The 16,738-nt window shown below is 38.6% G+C and overlaps 1 protein-coding gene across 3 annotated transcripts in view; it reads right to left on the bottom strand.

The window, feature by feature from the left end:
• Nucleotides 1-16,738, bottom strand: part of grm5b (glutamate receptor, metabotropic 5b) — an 89,564-nt gene that overhangs the window by 52,111 nt on the left and 20,715 nt on the right. For all 3 annotated transcript variants that reach the window (XM_014007995.1, XM_014007994.1, XM_014007996.1), the window contains exons 5-6: nt 12,496-12,570; nt 11,804-11,978 (exon numbers count right to left, since the gene is read on the bottom strand). In XM_014007995.1, coding sequence (XP_013863449.1) covers nt 11,804-11,978; nt 12,496-12,570 — 250 coding nt within the window. The remainder of the gene's footprint in view (nt 1-11,803; nt 11,979-12,495; nt 12,571-16,738) is intronic.

Here is a 16,738-nt window from a genome sequence, read left to right on the forward strand (position 1 = left end):
GTGTGTGTGTGTGTGTGTGTGTGTGTGTGTGTGTGTGTGTGTGCGCGTGTGTCTGAGCAGGAAGAATTACTGATGTAACACGCTGTTTAATTCCTTCGTGTAACTGTTAGAAATTGAGCAGCAACATATCAAACTGAGAGCTCACAATAAACAGGAGGTACAAACAATTTGTTTAACTGACTAAAAAAGAAAAAAAATCACAAATTCTCAAAAGGGGAGATATACTGTACAGTTACGGTGCACTGCCTTCTCTTTGCTTCTTGTTCCTGCTATCCATATCTATCTGCCATCCTTCCATACTCTCTAATTCAGAGCAATTTTCCCATTGGATTTCTGTAAGAGGATCAGACCATTCCCTGGGAGAGCAATAAGAGGATAAATTGTGTGTGTAAGCGTGCATTTGTCTGTCTCCCCGTGACTAAATATGTCTGTTCGTGCATATGCCTGTAATTTTTGTAGGTGTTGAACTTGCTGGTCAGTTAATGTGTATTTGAAAACAAAAGGTATTTTTTTTGTTTTGTTTTTTAGCCAAACTGAACTTTTGAGTCTATATGTGAGGGAGCACCGATGTTATGTGGGCTAAGTATGTGTGGAGGAGTGTGTGAGAATGTCTACATGCCCTTAGGTTCGCCCTACATACAGAAAAGCTTTTTATTTCCCATCCAGGGACTCAGAGAGTCTTGAGTGTTCTGTTCTTAAATGTCACCATGTTCTTTTTGAAGGATGATGGGAGCTGAGACAACAAAATGATGTAGGTGATGTAAAACAAAAGAAGTACCTAATGATTTGGTGATATAGGAAACTGTCACTTATACCAAAGCCATCAAAAGTTTTCTTCTTGTTTCAGAAGCTACCAATATATACCTATTATCACTTTTTGATGAAAACCTTTTTTTTTACTTTCTTATAAAATAAAATTAGCAATTCAAAATAGAATACAATAAGGTAAGCTTAAAACACCTTGTTACTTTCAGAAATCTTTCACAAAAAATTCATAGTACTTTTACAAAATACAAGGGGGTTACCAGCAGTGGTGGAGTGGGAGGTTGGCAGAGTTAGAACAGGTACAGTCTAGTTCAGAGGTGTCCAATCCTGGTCCACGAGGGCCACTATCCTGCACCTGTTTCCCTGCTCCAACACACCTGATTCAATGACTGAATCACCTCATCAAGTCCTGCAGAAGCCTGTTAACTACCCATTCATTCGAATCAGGTGTGTTGGAGCAGAGAAACGTCTGAAACATGCAGGATAGAGGCTCTCAAGGACCAGAACTGCCCACCCCTGGTGGAAGTAGGGGGCGGGCATGGATTTTTATCTTTATTTTTATTTATTTTTTACAGGCCGGCTCTAGATGTAAAATAAACTTGAAGCTGAGTTTTTGAAACAAATTTGTGAAATTTTCTCTATACATCTAAATCCATGTAATTTACGGACAATCCGAACAACTTGACGTATTTATTCAGGGTCAGTGCAGTATTAGACCTACTACAAGTGTTAGATTAACTGAGATTTAGTCTTTATGAACAGTTGACTTAATGCTTTAAGAAAAAAAATCATAGCATTAGTCCTGTGTTTCTTGGCAGTTATATTCCTATAACTGTGATTCCAAGTATTATAACAATACTTATTATTTTGAAAAGCAGTCATAGTTCAACATTTATAAAAAGAAATAAGGACAAACAATGACTTTTAAGTTTTAGTTATTATTTGTTTTTGATCAACACATTTCGTGAAACAATGCTTTGAGCAGGACTATTTAAAACAAACTAATTGATCATGTCAAACATATAATCATTTTATTTTATTGTACTGAACTCATGTGTTTTGCATACTAACCCCAATTTGTTGCTTTGTTGCTCTGTGGTTTCTTTCAAGGCTCTGTATTACCAGGCTAGAATAACATTTTTAACATATAATTGGTGGGAAATGCAGAAAGCTTACTAAATAGATCTGTTATTGTATGAGCAAAGAACAGTGCATGAAGCAGTCAGCTGCTAATTATCCACTGGTATTGTGTATGAATGTGGTCTAATGAGCATGTTTATAAGTGGTGTTAATAAATTCTGTGAATGCAAAAAAAATGTTAAGTGATTCTTCTAACTGAGGAACTAGAACTAAAAAATACACACTTTTGCAATATTTAACATTCTTTTGGACAGTGAATCTGAAGGAAATTTTAAGAAATAGCATTTTCTGTGTCTTAACCTGTGAATATGCAATGATTGTAATAGTACTTCTTGTATTTTAATTAGTCTTTTTTTCCAACTGTAAAATTTGTTTTTAAAAAGAGGAACTAGACAGAAAAACTGAGGCAGGAAGAAAGACAAGCCAACTGTGAAAACGTCTAGAGCATTGAAAAAGAGAAAGAAAATAAAGAGCAAAAGAAAATGACAGGTAGAGGCAGAAAATTGATGGAAAAGCCCGGTGAGTTGAAGAAAGAAGGCTTTGATTCAGAGCAGCTTCGGTTCAACAGCTTTTTGAAGTCAATGCAGAGTTTTATTGGAGTTTAAAATGTGAAGATCTGCACCTCCCGTGTGCATTCTTTGATACATCTTTGACACATCTGACACAGTGAACAAAGAAATCCAATGTACTTTGATGAATTCTTTCCTTTAACAAACTCAAAGAAAATCATGTTTTATGTTAAAACAAACACATTTCAAAGACAGTAATAACAATGTGCTTTCTAAAATAATTCTAATTTCAAATCTGGTAGGCTATTATATTTAAAACTGTTACAACTTTTGCATGAGTCAGGTCCTTTTTTATTCTGGTTTTATTAACCACTAGGAAGTGAGCTTTTCAAAAAACAAATCTGACAACACGTTAGATTAAACTGTCATAACTCTGATTTCTTTGGCAGGTGTGTTTTTGTATTTCTGTACGTGGACAGATTTTGTATAACAACCTTTCTCCATGCAGACATGAACCTTGCAGGCACAGACCATTCAGAGGGTAACCACTTATTTAGAAGTCACATAATAATGTGTGAAACGCATTCATTTCTTTCTAATGTGGATCTTCCCAATATTCTACTTTTAGTCAGTATGATTATCCAGTTTTGTACTTCTAATCCTACAAGCAGACATTTCATCTGCTGTATTTCAGCAATGCTGTCAAGAATAGCAGTTCCAAAAGTTGGGTTGAGACCCCACTGTGGGTTCTGAAACATCAAAATGGAGTCTTAAATTTTCAGACTTAATTCCGTTTAAAAATGACTACTGACAACAATTCTTTTGCCTTAGTTGTTGCAAAGGGTGTGGTTAGTGTATGTAGTGGACATGTGCTTTTAAATCTTTCTTTTTCACATTTAATTATTCAGTAGGGGACTATATAAAGTGGGTGGCGGTGAGGTGGTGGTCCCCCTATTTAAAAAGGGGGACCACAGAGTGTGTTCTAAATATAGAGGGATCACACTTTTAAGCCTCCCTGGTAAGGTCTATTCAGGGGTCCTGGAGAGGAGGGTCCATTGGATTGTCAAATCTCAGATTCAGGAAGAGCAGTGTGGTTTCCGTCCTGGTCGTGGAACAGAGGACCAGTTCTACACCCTCAGAAGGGTCCTGGAGGGTGCATGGGAGTTCACTCAACCAGTCTATGTGTGTTTTGTGGACTTGGAGAAGGCGTTTGACCGTGTCCCTCAGGGACTCCTGTGGGGGGTACTCCCGGGGTATGGAGTACCAGGCCCATTGATACGGGCTGTTAGGTCCCTGTACAACCGGTGCCAGAGCTTGGTCCGCATTGCCGGTAGTAAGTCGGACTCATTTCCAGTGAGAGTTGGACTCCGCCAAGGTTGCCCTTTGTCACCGATTCTGTTCATAACTTTTATGGACAGAATTTCTAGGCGCAGCTGAGGTGTTGAGGGGATCCGTTTTGATGACCCTAGGGTTGCAGCTTTTTGCGGATGATGTGGTCCTATTGATTTCATCAGATCGTGATCTCCAGCTCTCACTGGAGTGGTTCACAGCCGAGTGTGAAGTGGCCAGGATGGGGATCAGTGCCTCCAAATCCGAGACCATGGTCTTAAGCCGGAAAAGAGTAGGGTGCCTTGTCCGGGTCGGGGAGAAGGTCCTGCCCCAAATGGAGGAGTTTAAGTATAACGGGGTCTTGTTCCTGAATGAGGGAAGAATGGAGCGGGAGATCGATAGGCGGATCAGTGCTGCAACTGCAGTGATGCGGGCGCTGTACCGGTCTGTCGTGGTGAAGCGAGAGCTGAGCCAGAAGGCAAAGCTCTCAGTTTACCAGTCGGTCTATGCTCCTACCCTCATCTATGGCCATGAACTTTGGGTAGTGATCAAAAGAACAAAATCGCGGATAGAAGCGGCCGAAATGAGTTTCCTCCGCAGGGTGTCTGGGCTCTCCCTTAGAGATAGGGTGAGAAGCTCGGTCATCCGGGAGGGACTCAGAGTAGAGCCACTGCTCCTCCACGTCGAGAGGAGCCAGTTGAGGTGGCTCGGGTATCTGGATGCCTCCTGGATGCCTCCTTGGTGAGGTGTTCCGGGCACGTCACACTGGAAGGAGACCCAGAGGAAGACCCAGGACACGCTGGAGGGACTATGTTTCTCGGCTGGCCTGGGAACACCTTGGGATTCCCCCAGACGAGCTGGCCCAAGCGGCTGGGGAGAGGGAAGTCTGGGTCTCTCTGCTTAGGCTGCTGCCCCCGTGACCCGACTCCGGATAAGCAGAAGAAAATGTGAGGACAGACGGGCTATATAAAGTGGAACTGCAATGCTTTGGTCAAAAATCCTGGTTATTTTAGCTTCACAAGCCCCTCTTTCACCCCTGTCCTGAGGTGCATCTGAGAGCAACTCGTTTTGAGACAGAATTTTTTATTTACAAATTGATCAAAAAATGTCAACAAGAGAAGACTTTTCCATCCAGCCTTACATGTTGGAGCCAGAGTCTGACCCAGAGCAAGAGCAGAATGAAGACAACTAATCACCTTTAAATGATGGCATCGCAATAGTGTAGTCCATGACCTTGTTAAGCAGTTCGGCAGCTAAATTACTATGACATTATTGTTCAAAAAAGGCAATAGAAAATAAAGGAAAATTAATGGATTAAAAACTACAACCCAAACAGAATATAAAGACAGCTATGCAGAGATTAACTTAAACTTTTCTGCACTCCTAGAGACCCCAAGTACACAACAAAATGTATTCAAGGGCTTAAAAAGTATATTTTGCATGATTTTTTTCCTTTAAAAATAGATGAAATTCAGCCACATGAAGATTTGTACTTTGCCCTTGTTTATTTTACCTAATCCTGATGTTTATCACCCCAAAATAATTGGGGGCACAAGTCTCTGTTACTGCTATTTTGTGGGTCAAAAGATGAAAAGTTTAGGAACAAAAGGTCGAGAACACATAAGCTCACAAAGCTACTGATCACAGAACACCCTTCATATTTGAAACAACTTTCTCACTACAAAAACCCTGGTCAGACACACAGCTTTGTGTGTGCATAATGCCCAACACTCAACCCAACTCAGATGAACTTGTGAGAAAATCAAATATTTTAAACACATACTATTGTAGAGACAGAAAAAAACTTTCTGTTCATCTTCTTCCTCCATTCATCACAGTGTATCCCCTTGGGTTTAATTATGAGTCCTAATTACCAGCTTTTTATTGCAAAGCTATGAAAATAAAGAGCAGGATTAATTTCCATCATTTCACCAATTAAACGAAAACAGCTCTTGTTTTATTTAAGGGTAAATTAACGTGAAACCAGAAAACACAGCACAGCTCCAAATCCACTCATTCTCTGAAACAGCCTCTTTATGTGTCTGAGTGTACAGAATCCATGGGATCATTAAAACATGTGTTTAACACCGGAAATACAATGTCTGTGTAAGAATACAATGTCTGTAAAGAAATTTTTTTCACTTCCACGCAAATCCATCTTTCGTTTTCCTCTCTGAACTTTTCTCTTCACCTCTTTCTTCCTGCTCTGTCTGTCCGGTGTTTGATCTCGTCATAACACCATACAGGTGTATAATTCTCCAAATGCCTATTTTAAAGATGAAACATCTTGACTCTCTCAAAAAAAAAAGTGCAATTTTATCGGATAGATGCAGTGTGAAGTGGGAAACCACGGTGACCCCAAATAAATCATCAGCTCAGACTTGCTGCTACGTATCACACTCTTCCGCTCTGACAAAAATGCAAGCAGTTGGATTCTGAGGAAGAGATGGCAAGATAACGTGCCAAAAGAGTGGGGAATGAAAATGCTCAGGGGAAAATCAGTGTGAAGAGCTAGATTGGAGAATGCACTAATACCAAATATCAGGACTTACATGCTTCTTCTGATCAGGTTGGGTGAGGTTACTGCAGAAAAACTGGAAAGCACTAAAAACGTTTACTGACGGTCACACACGCAACACACAAATAGAGCACCCACGCATGCACATAGCCATTCACATAAACACAGGCGCATGCACCGCATGTAGTATCATCCCTGCTGCTATGCTGGATTTATCCAAATATGGCAGGGAAAATTTCCATGGCAACAGCAGACAGAAGGGGTACAGACTTATGTGGGATGATCTCTAGAGAAAGTCTCCTTGACTTTTGATTCAAACTATTCATTTTCAATTCATTCAGTGTCGCGGCCATTCTTTCAACACCTGCCTCTTAAAAAAATAAAATAAAAAAATACAGACAGTGCAGCTTTAGTTACATGTTGGCTGGTGAACCATCTGCTAAGCTTTAACCACAGCTGATACATTTGTCGTCACTGGTTTTAACTCATTATGTAGTAAAATTCTTATTTTTCCTTTCCACCAATGTTTTATCTCATTTATTCTTTTTAATAACCTCATCGAGTATCTGTACAAAATTAGGCCAAATAGCTGGCCGTGAAACGCAGCATACCAGCTACAGCGAATGAGAAAACACGTTCGTTTATAAATTGCACTAATGATGTACACCAACAAGTCAGACAGGGCATGCCGTGCTTGAGAGGAACATTTTTATCAAAGTGAAATAACCAACCATAAAATAAAGGGATGTCTCTATTAGGTCACCGCATCAGTCGTGGCCATTAAACCAAGCCGCCCTGCATCGTACGGAGAGTTCAAAGATGTGGAGAATGAAACATAAGATTTTATCTAAATGTATCTAACACGGATGATCCATCATTAGTAAGACTTCATCTGAGTTTCAGTAAAGAGAGGATCTCCTAAATAAAGGCAATTAAAAGAGAATCTATTTAAAACCAAATGACAAGACAGAGGGCACATTAAACATGTGTGTGTATGTGTGTAGGGACTGGGATGGTATCTATGTCTCCAATGTGGCAACAGTTATTTATCTCAGCCCAGCTACTCATTAATGGGTCTGTAGCTCTCTGGCACCACAAGGATTTATAGGACCACAGCAATCAATACACTGAGGCAGAAAAGTGTGTCTGTGTCTCTACACAGTTGAGCGTGCACGTTTGTTTGTGTGACTTAGTTTTTGGTTAGTGAGCCCGAGGACCGGATTTGGGTATTTAGGATTTTCCGTAAAAGGGATAGAACAGAACAAAACAAAAGACCTATGACATGGACCACTTTAAAACAAAGCAATTGTAATTATTCACATAGAAGGGGAACAAAAGCTTGGCAATGCTACAGTTTCTCAACAAAAAATCATTTACCTTAGTGCTTCTTTAAAGACACAGTGTGTAGGATTTTGTCAATTCTTTTAGCCGAAATTGAAATAATCACTAATGACAATTATAAAAAAAAAAACATGTATAATCATTGCAGACAAAGACCTTGTTTTATTATTTTTACCTTATAAAAAGCTGTTTATATCTCCATGGTCGCGGGTCGCCACACAGGCAGCCGCCATCTTGCACCGCCATCTTGCACCGCCATCTTGTCTACGAAGGCTCATGAAGGACAAACTGCGGTGGCGGTGTCAAAAACGGTTTTAGTTGTAATACTATAAATGTAATATTTGTTGTCTTTGTCTGTCATTGTAGCTGGGATAATTTTACTTATTAAAGCTCATAATCTTACCACTTGAAACATCACTAGCCCTGAAGCTGCTGGTAGACATCGCGGTTGGAATTATCAAAGGTTTTTGACACCTGAGAGACACCATAGCAACTCCTTTGTGTTTGGAAGGGGGTGGGGGTGGGGGGAGGACCAGGGAGGATGATTCATCCACTAGATGTCGCTGAAAACAACAAATCCTACACACTGTGCCTTTAAAGGATAATGTAAATGCACAGTTGATGCTGAATTTTAATACAATCCATAGTGCAGACATACTGTCTCAAACCTAAGCTTATATTATGTTCAGCAAACCATACATTTTTGTTCATCTAGCAAAACGCATTATTTTTTCCTTATGTAAATGTGTATTACCATCTGCTGGCAGTACTGTATGCAGACTACTTAATCTGCTCCACCATAGTAATAGAAAAATATCTGTGGATTTCTGCAGAGATGTTGCAAGAACTCAATTACTATCAATAGTGTAAAATGGGGAACGACTTGTGAAATAGCTGTGATCAAATGTAAACATCAGTTTAAACAGATGTGACATAAACTGACGTTAAAACATTTTTTTCTCCACGGAACATAAAGTATTAAGGTAAACACCAAGCTGAGCTGCTGCTTCAGACAAGCTTTACATTACATTCATTACTAGTGCTGTCCCAATACCTGCATTTTTACAAGTTCGTTTACTCATTCAAAACGCCCCGATACCTGGAACCGATACCATTCATTTTGAGGGGACATTTAAAATGCAACCTCCATTGGAATCCAGTGTGAATGCTTGATGCTGTCGATGCGATACACACTTCCAGCATGCTGTTTATAGGAGGAAACAGGACTTTACGTATGGATGCTGAATGTTAGCATGTCAGTTCTGAAGTTGCAGTACAATCAGAGCCGGTGTAAAAAAAATGATCCAACATGCTTGTTTAGCCCAACAAAATCTGAGGTACAAGTACTGGCAGGAAAAATACAGTAAGGGAGAATCCCCGCTGTTTTCCACCATGTGGCACTTCTGTCTTTTCATGTAGCTAAAACACAATTTCAGGATTCAACATTTGCCAAGTTTTTCTAAACTCTCAGTGCAGAGAAGCAGAATAATCTGTTTCATCATCATCTGTATGCTCCTGTGGTAATGTAATTATCCTGATGTTAAATGAGTGTCTGCCCAACTGGCTTCATCAGATGGTTCTTCCACAGACCCCCAGTGAGCGGGGCACCCACCCATGACCAGCTCTAATTTGTAACTGCGGTCGGTTTATGATATCGATGCTAATAAAAGCTGATATTCAATTAACTGACCGAATGAGAGCCGACTGGCCAGGGACAGGGGACCAAAAGCAATAAACTATTCATTTTAACAAATCATTAAGTTTGACTTTTAACAAGTGACATGACAAATAAATTAGCTTCAGCAGATTTAATGGTTTTGCTTGTATAAGTTAAACTGAAAAGCCAGCAGCAGTGTTGACATTGTGGTAAATAAATAAAGGAAACTGGGACCATGCAACAAGTTGATCGGACTTTTCCCAATAAACTTTCTGCCAGCTTACATTTCCAGATAACTTTACAAACATGAACCAAGTTGTTCAAATGGCCCCTGCTTTGCTATAGATTTGATTACAACCCGATCTATCTTGTCGACCTTCTGTGTGCATTTCAACATGAAAAAGAGAATTTTCTTTGTAAGTTTAACTGTGGTCATTACAGAGATTTATAAAGATGCTTGTATGGCTTCAGTTATGTCAAATCTGCAGAATCTGATCACTGACAGAACAGCAGAAAAAGATTCTGCTTTTAACAATGGAAGAAACACTTTTGCTTTTCTCCAGCTTGTCCTTTTTGACCTGACTAATTAAATTTTCCTTGTTTACCCAGTCACCTAGTAAATTATACATATTTTAAAAAAACTTCAGTTTTTCTAATGTTGCACCTTTTTATGATCTGTATCCCTTTACTTTTACTGGCTATACAGATAAGGTGTTTAAATTTTTACCTCAGTTGATGGAAGACGATGCTGATGCTGATGCTGATGCTGATGAGGAGAACGATGAGTGAGATGAGTGAGATGATAATGAGCATCATGCTGGCGATGACAACACAAATGATGATTTAATTACAGACTGAGGAGAAGTAGAATTGAAAAGTATTACTCTTTTGGCATTTCAATGATAATCACATGATGCTGTTTCTGTCAGTTTAAAAACCTATTTTGTTCTATGTAGACTGTTTGACACAGGTACTCAAATTATTCAGCTTATGTTAAATATATGGTTGGAAAGACAACTAAAACTCTTAAAGCCGTGATGCTGTCTTCATATGGATGCATAAAAATACAGAAAATAAATGTTTATTTAGGGGCTTATTTGTGCAAATAAACTGTAGAGGAATACATTGGACTAAATAAAGTGGAATCCATTTCAAATATCCTTTTTTTCAGGAGGGGGGGGGGGTATTTTTTTGAAAAATGCACATTAACCATAAAGCTACACTGCAAAAACTGTCCACCTAACCAAGTTTTAAAATCTTATATCAGCAAAAAAGTCTTTTTGATCTTGTTTTGAGACTGATTTACTAAACAAGAACTGATTGTGTGAGAATAATAATCTTGTTTTCAGAATGTGTAAGATTATTTGTCTTGTTAGTCTGAAAATTTGACTCAAGTTAAGTCAAAAATTTCTGCCAGTGGAGTAAGAAAATTTTACTTAGTAAGATTCTTGAAATAAGAAAAAACTGAGTCAAATCAAGTATTTCAAGAATCTTACCAAGTAAAATTTTCTTACTCCACTGGCAGAAATTTTTGACTTAACTTGAGTCAAATTTTCAGACTAACAAGACAAATAATCTTACACATTCTGAAAACAAGATTATTATTCTCACACAATCAGTTCTTGTTTAGTAAATCAGTCTCAAAACAAGATCAAAAAGACGTTTTTGGCTGGATATAAGGTTTTAAAACTTGGTTAGGTGGTCAGTTTTTGCAGTGTACTTTGCCCATGTCTTTAAAATGTGTCAAACTCAAGGCCCGTGGGCCAAATGTGGCCGCATTTATGAGGCCCGTAAGAACTTTAAGGATGTATTGATGTCTTAAAATAGGTTTGTGCTTCTTTAAAGCCAGCACTGACCAGGAACTACATCTAATGCATGCTGATTATTTTACCCACAAAACAACAACATCCTACCACTAGTTGGAGGTACACAAAAGTAGCTGGCAGCCAGCAAAATTTGACCTGTAAAATCTCCATTTTGCTCCACTTTCACTAGCTACTTTTGCTGTGGTCCAGTCATAGTGGGAAGCGGAAATTTCCCATATACAAGTCAAAAATTCAAACTGGAAAGCCGCTCCAGTGAGAGTGCAGAACTCAAGGCCATTACCAACAGTGAGAAGGACTCTCTTACTTTTACTTTTAATAGTATTTATTTCTTTCACATTTAGTCAGTTGTAAACTATGCACAAAATACCACATAGAGCTCAGGCATTGTTCGTTAGCGGTGCTCATCTGTAGCTATAAGACAAGAAACAAGAAGTTTCGTGTTCTAGTCGTAGTTAAACACGAAATGTAAACGTTAATAACTGGTTCTTTGAGAGCCGCCATAATTCTCATGTGGCCCTCACTGAAAATGAGTTTGACCACCCTGCTTTAAAATATTAGTTTTGTTTACCGTGCAGGGTTTTTGTCTGTTTATTCTGTGTAGCCTTTCTTTAAAGCTTTGCAGGATGTACAGGCAGTGGAATTTTCTCTTGTGAGGAAACAACGTACATCATAGATCTGTCAACACAACAAAAGAAAACTCTTTTAGAGCCAAACTGACCTGCCGACAAGGAGGAACTCTCCAACCAGCCCCTGACGTCTCATAGCCATGAGGATATTGCGGACAGTCATGCCTTCACAGAAACATGCCACCACTCTGGCCTTGGGCAGGTGTGCCCTCAGTCTCTCCAGCAGACGATCAAAGCTCTGCTCGCCGGCGTTGCTCCAGATTTTGCCTGAGGGGGATAAAAAAGCCAAACGCGTTAAACAAATATAAGTCTGTGACCCATCTGATTTATTTATACCTCTGTTTCTTCATCTGAAGAGTTTCTGTTTTTGTAGTAGTAGCACGTCTTTTATTTGGCTCCGGTGCCAAGCACCTGACACGTATGTGAAGTGGAAACCTTCTCTGAGGATTAAAACTCTTGTTTTACAACATGACTTTAATTACAAGATACCCCTCATGTCTCTTGTCTGCTGGAAGTAATTAAAAATTATGTGCAATTCCATTAGCGTTGACAACATTAGGTGTGGGAGTAAATGGACAAAAACAATAACTGTCAAGTGTGCTCGTCTCTATGCTAAAACAGCACTTCTCAGTGGGTGTAAAAATGTTAGCAGTTTTAGTGTTTTCTTCAAATCAATAATAAACTACTCTGCACTTTTTTTGTAATTTGAATGAATACACAGCATAGGCATAATTAAGACAGATATTGCTGAATGTCCTGTTGTTATTTTTATTTTATCTCCTACCTGAGTGGGCGATGCAGATGCCCTCTTTAGCCGCCATGTCCTTAAACGCTTCCATCCCACTCTCACCATAGTTGCCTGGAATAATTGCAAAACAGGACACAGGTTAAAACACAATGGGTTTGTGGTGAAACTTTAACAACAGCTTGTAGAGAAAAATGATTGAATGAATGGATGGAGCAGAGAAAAGTTGGCAAAGATGAGATTTAGAAAAAAATATATAAACATTTCAACTCGAAATCCTCGTCATTTAAAAAAAACTGTTTCCACTGTAACTTGTCTGCTTCTGGGCCACCCGTAGCAGCTCAAATGTCTGTCAGAGAAAGCATATCCCCAATGTGGCACCCCTTTCTTTGCCAGAGAAAGTGGGTGACCTGAAATTTATGCTAATGGAGGGTTGTGCACATTGGCAAAGAAAACGATAGGAATCCCCTCTCTAATTTCCAATTCTCTCTACTTTTATCTTCTTCCCTTGTTTTGTACTCATCAAAAAATATAAAAGCCCTCAAACTCTTTTTTTTTGTGTCTTTTTAATACCTGATGTGTTTGCGGTATGTGATTAGCATCCAACTGCACAGATCAATGACACCAAATTAGAGCCTGGCATCACTGATCTGTGCACTACAAAAACTGACGATGAGGAAGATGAACAGGTTAAAGACAAAGCAGAGACGTCCAGCGAGAAGAAACCAGGGATGACGAATCGTTACGCAAAAAGAAAGCATAGACAGAAGAGAAGGAGAGAGATGGAGATGAAACACCGACAAAGAGCAGATAAGGGTCCATAAAGCCAGTCCACGGTACATTTCAGTGTGTAGTCAGGCCAGTGCTGAGGGCTGGTGGAGTGAAGTGTAAAGTCCTGTAATTAGTGTCTCAGTGAGACGAGTGGGAGACAGATGGTACAGACCGTCCTTCCCCCTGTGCACTTTCAAACGCACACATGCCCACACACACATTCACACTGGCACCATTAACATAATCTATAGAGCTTGTAACCTTCTTCGCTCAGGCCTCGGCAGAGATTTATGCGTGTGACTTCTTTCTCTTTCTATCAGCCGAGGAACTTTTCTTCTCAGGTTCTGACTCTCAAACACACACGACCCGTCTTCTGTGATGTTCAACAGTATCAGCATGCTGTCCCACAAACACACCTCTGCCTTTAAAACAAGCCACACGCCTTGTCCACAAACCCTTTCATCAACCTGTCAGTGAGGTTTAATCCAGTCTTTTTAACTATTCTGTCCCGAAAAATAACTTCATTTGCTAGTTTTGCCTCTTTTTTTTTTTTTCAGTAGACACAACTTCATGTTGATTTATTCATTTGAGAGTTGGGGACTGTTTGGAGAAAAAATAATTTACATAATATACAAGTCAACACAAAGGTGCTAATGGAAAAATCTATGCATAATTTTTGTAAATAACAAACCCACAAGAAAAACTGAGCAACAAGCATTTCAGACCAAATGTAGAAAAAGATATTTTGTAGAATTTGTGCTGATTAATGGGTGAACAGAAAACACCTGGGAGAGCGAGATCTGATCCCTGCTAATGTCTGTTCAGTGTCAGCAAAAGAAGGAACGACAGGTCTGTATTTTAGCTATTTTGTGCATTTTAAACATCTTTTTCCAGACTTTCAAGTAAAAACCTTAAATAAATTAATATTTCTTCCCTTTATGTTCTACACAACACCCTTCACTCTCTTATTTAATTATTTCTCCTCATTTACAGCAACATAACAATGTTTAACTGAATGGAAATATATTTTTGAACTAAGCAACACTTTGGTTTAGAGACATTAGTGGTTATTTTCATCTCTCGTTTTGAAACTCTCCTTCTAAACCACCTAATGGTAGGTAATCATTTACAGCATCTCTATTAGATATTTATCTTCCTCCCCAACTTTGTCTTTCTTTTCTGTTCCTCTGTTCCTCCTGTCTAAGCCTGACCCAGAGAAAAAGGTTGCAAACCTGTCATTTGTATTAAAGGCACCTCTGCTGTCTCCTATTAGTCCTGACCTTTGTTGTTCCCTTATCTTCTTCCAGATCCCCTCAAATCCTACATCACAGCTGCTGTGCTTCTGAAGAACAGTCCTTGAAAGCAGTATTTGGCAGTATTTAGCAGTTTTTGGCAGTATTTAGAAGAGCATTTTCACTTGAAAAAAATTAACTGTAAATTTAACACTAAGCTTTTTCTTGCAGCTGCTGCTCTTCACTGTCTCACTGTGATTGATTAATTATGAACAAACATGGTCGACCGCCAATTTATTTAAATTGCCAAAACTGACTGATAAAAATCAGTTGACTTTCACCATTTATTACTGTAGTAGGCATTTAGTTTTGCATTCTTATTTCCCATATTTGAATGTGTAATCACTTGTTAAGAGTGTTATTAAAACACAACAACACAGTGTGTGATTCCCAAACCCCTCATAAACTGGCCCGTGAACTCAAGCCATTCATTTCTCCAAAAAAGAAAAGGAAAAAAAGAGGAAAAAAATGTTATAAGCTGACAGAAACCAAATCAGATAAAACTAAATAAAAGAAAGAGATACAGAAACCACAGGATCAACATCAACAAACAAGACATTCGAAAATGAGAAAAAGACTAGAAGAAAGCCAAAGTAAAGAGAATGACATGAAGAGAAAGTTGATTATTGGGTATTGATCAGCTGTAAGAGTGTGGTTTGTTGACACCAATAAAACCCACTGAGCTAAACTGAGAAACAGAGTAACAACAAAGGGATTTGGTGTAACGCCGGGTGATTACACGTGTGAATAATCATTACCGTAGTTTGTTTATGACTCGACTAATAATAGGTTGGGATTAAACGCTGAGACTAAATATTCACACTTGAACTGCGGTACATGTAAAGGTTGCTGCGATACTATAATTTTCAACTTAGTGCCGTACTCAATGCAATTTCCATGGGAGCAAAAAGGACTAATTAGGATAAATAAAAGTTAAATAAGCGGGGTTTCTAAAACATTTTTTTCTGCAGCAGCAGAACTGGTGTTCATTTCAGTAGAGCCTGCATAAAATTTCAGAGATCTGCTTGAGCTTTTTGGCAACACAGTACTGATTTTTTTAAATAACTGAACAATTTACAAAGCTTACAAAACTCTTGTTTTATTTGAGAAGCAAAATGTCACAAGATGAAGCAATTTTCCTAGTATTCTTTCCCTTTCATTAAAAACAAACAGGTCTTTCCAAGGCTCCATTGCCAATTCATGACTGAAGTACTCGTCGGTAAAGCAGTTCAGATGGAATAAACATTAATGCATCGAGTAGCTCGTTAGCTGCTCTTTGAACTGTGGAGCGCACAATTATGTGTAGCAACACAAACATTGGTCGAGAAAACAACTATGAAGTAAACAGCTTTCTGATGCAAGAGTGTTGACATGCTAAAAAAAAAATTCTGTAGTGTTTGCTCGGACGGTTTGAACTTTTTTCAGTTTGAGACATTTCCGATGCGTAAACCTGCTCGTCTTTTTTGTTCTCTCTGCATTAGTTACAGCTCTGCATTTTATTTGAGATTTTTAGTCATCCCTATAAAGATATACATGGAGCAGACATGTCCTGTTTTATGCTGTGGATACAATTTAATTTGAACAGTTTACAGTACACCCTCTACACACACACCAGTGTTTTCATACACACACATCTTTTATTTGCGTGGTTTTCTGCCTATTTTATATGCTTCCAATGTTTTCTATTCTCTAGTTTCATTCCCATTTATCTCCAAACTTTCCTTTTTCTTCCTCAGTAACACGGTTTTTCCCACCAATTTACATTTGAAATTAATTCATATCCTTAATTTTTCTATTTTATTTTTGCCACCCTTTTGTTCTTGCTTTTGGTGCCACAGAAATCTAGCATTTTACAAAGGACCACCCAGTGCTAAATAATAAATACAAGGGTAAAATTTTCTCACTGAGCTCAGAGATTACCACTTCTCTGGTGAACTTACATACATATGTTTGGCACACGAATGCAAACACGTGTGAAAATCCGATAAAGAAAACTTCCTCTTCTTTATGCAAAGCTGTTAATATACAGTGTATATATATATATATATATATTTTTTTTTTTCAAGCTCACAAAAAACAGTTACTATATATGGAGATCAGTCAGATGGGAAATAAATAAATGTTACAGTGGTTTGCAAAAGTATTCATACCCCTTGAACTTTTCCATATTTTGTCACATTACAACCACAAACATAAATATATTTCACTGGAATTTAATG

Source organism: Austrofundulus limnaeus, unplaced genomic scaffold (genome assembly GCF_001266775.1).
Source record: "Austrofundulus limnaeus strain Quisiro unplaced genomic scaffold, Austrofundulus_limnaeus-1.0 Scaffold46, whole genome shotgun sequence".
In the NCBI taxonomy this organism is placed as follows: Eukaryota; Metazoa; Chordata; class Actinopteri; order Cyprinodontiformes; family Rivulidae; genus Austrofundulus; species Austrofundulus limnaeus.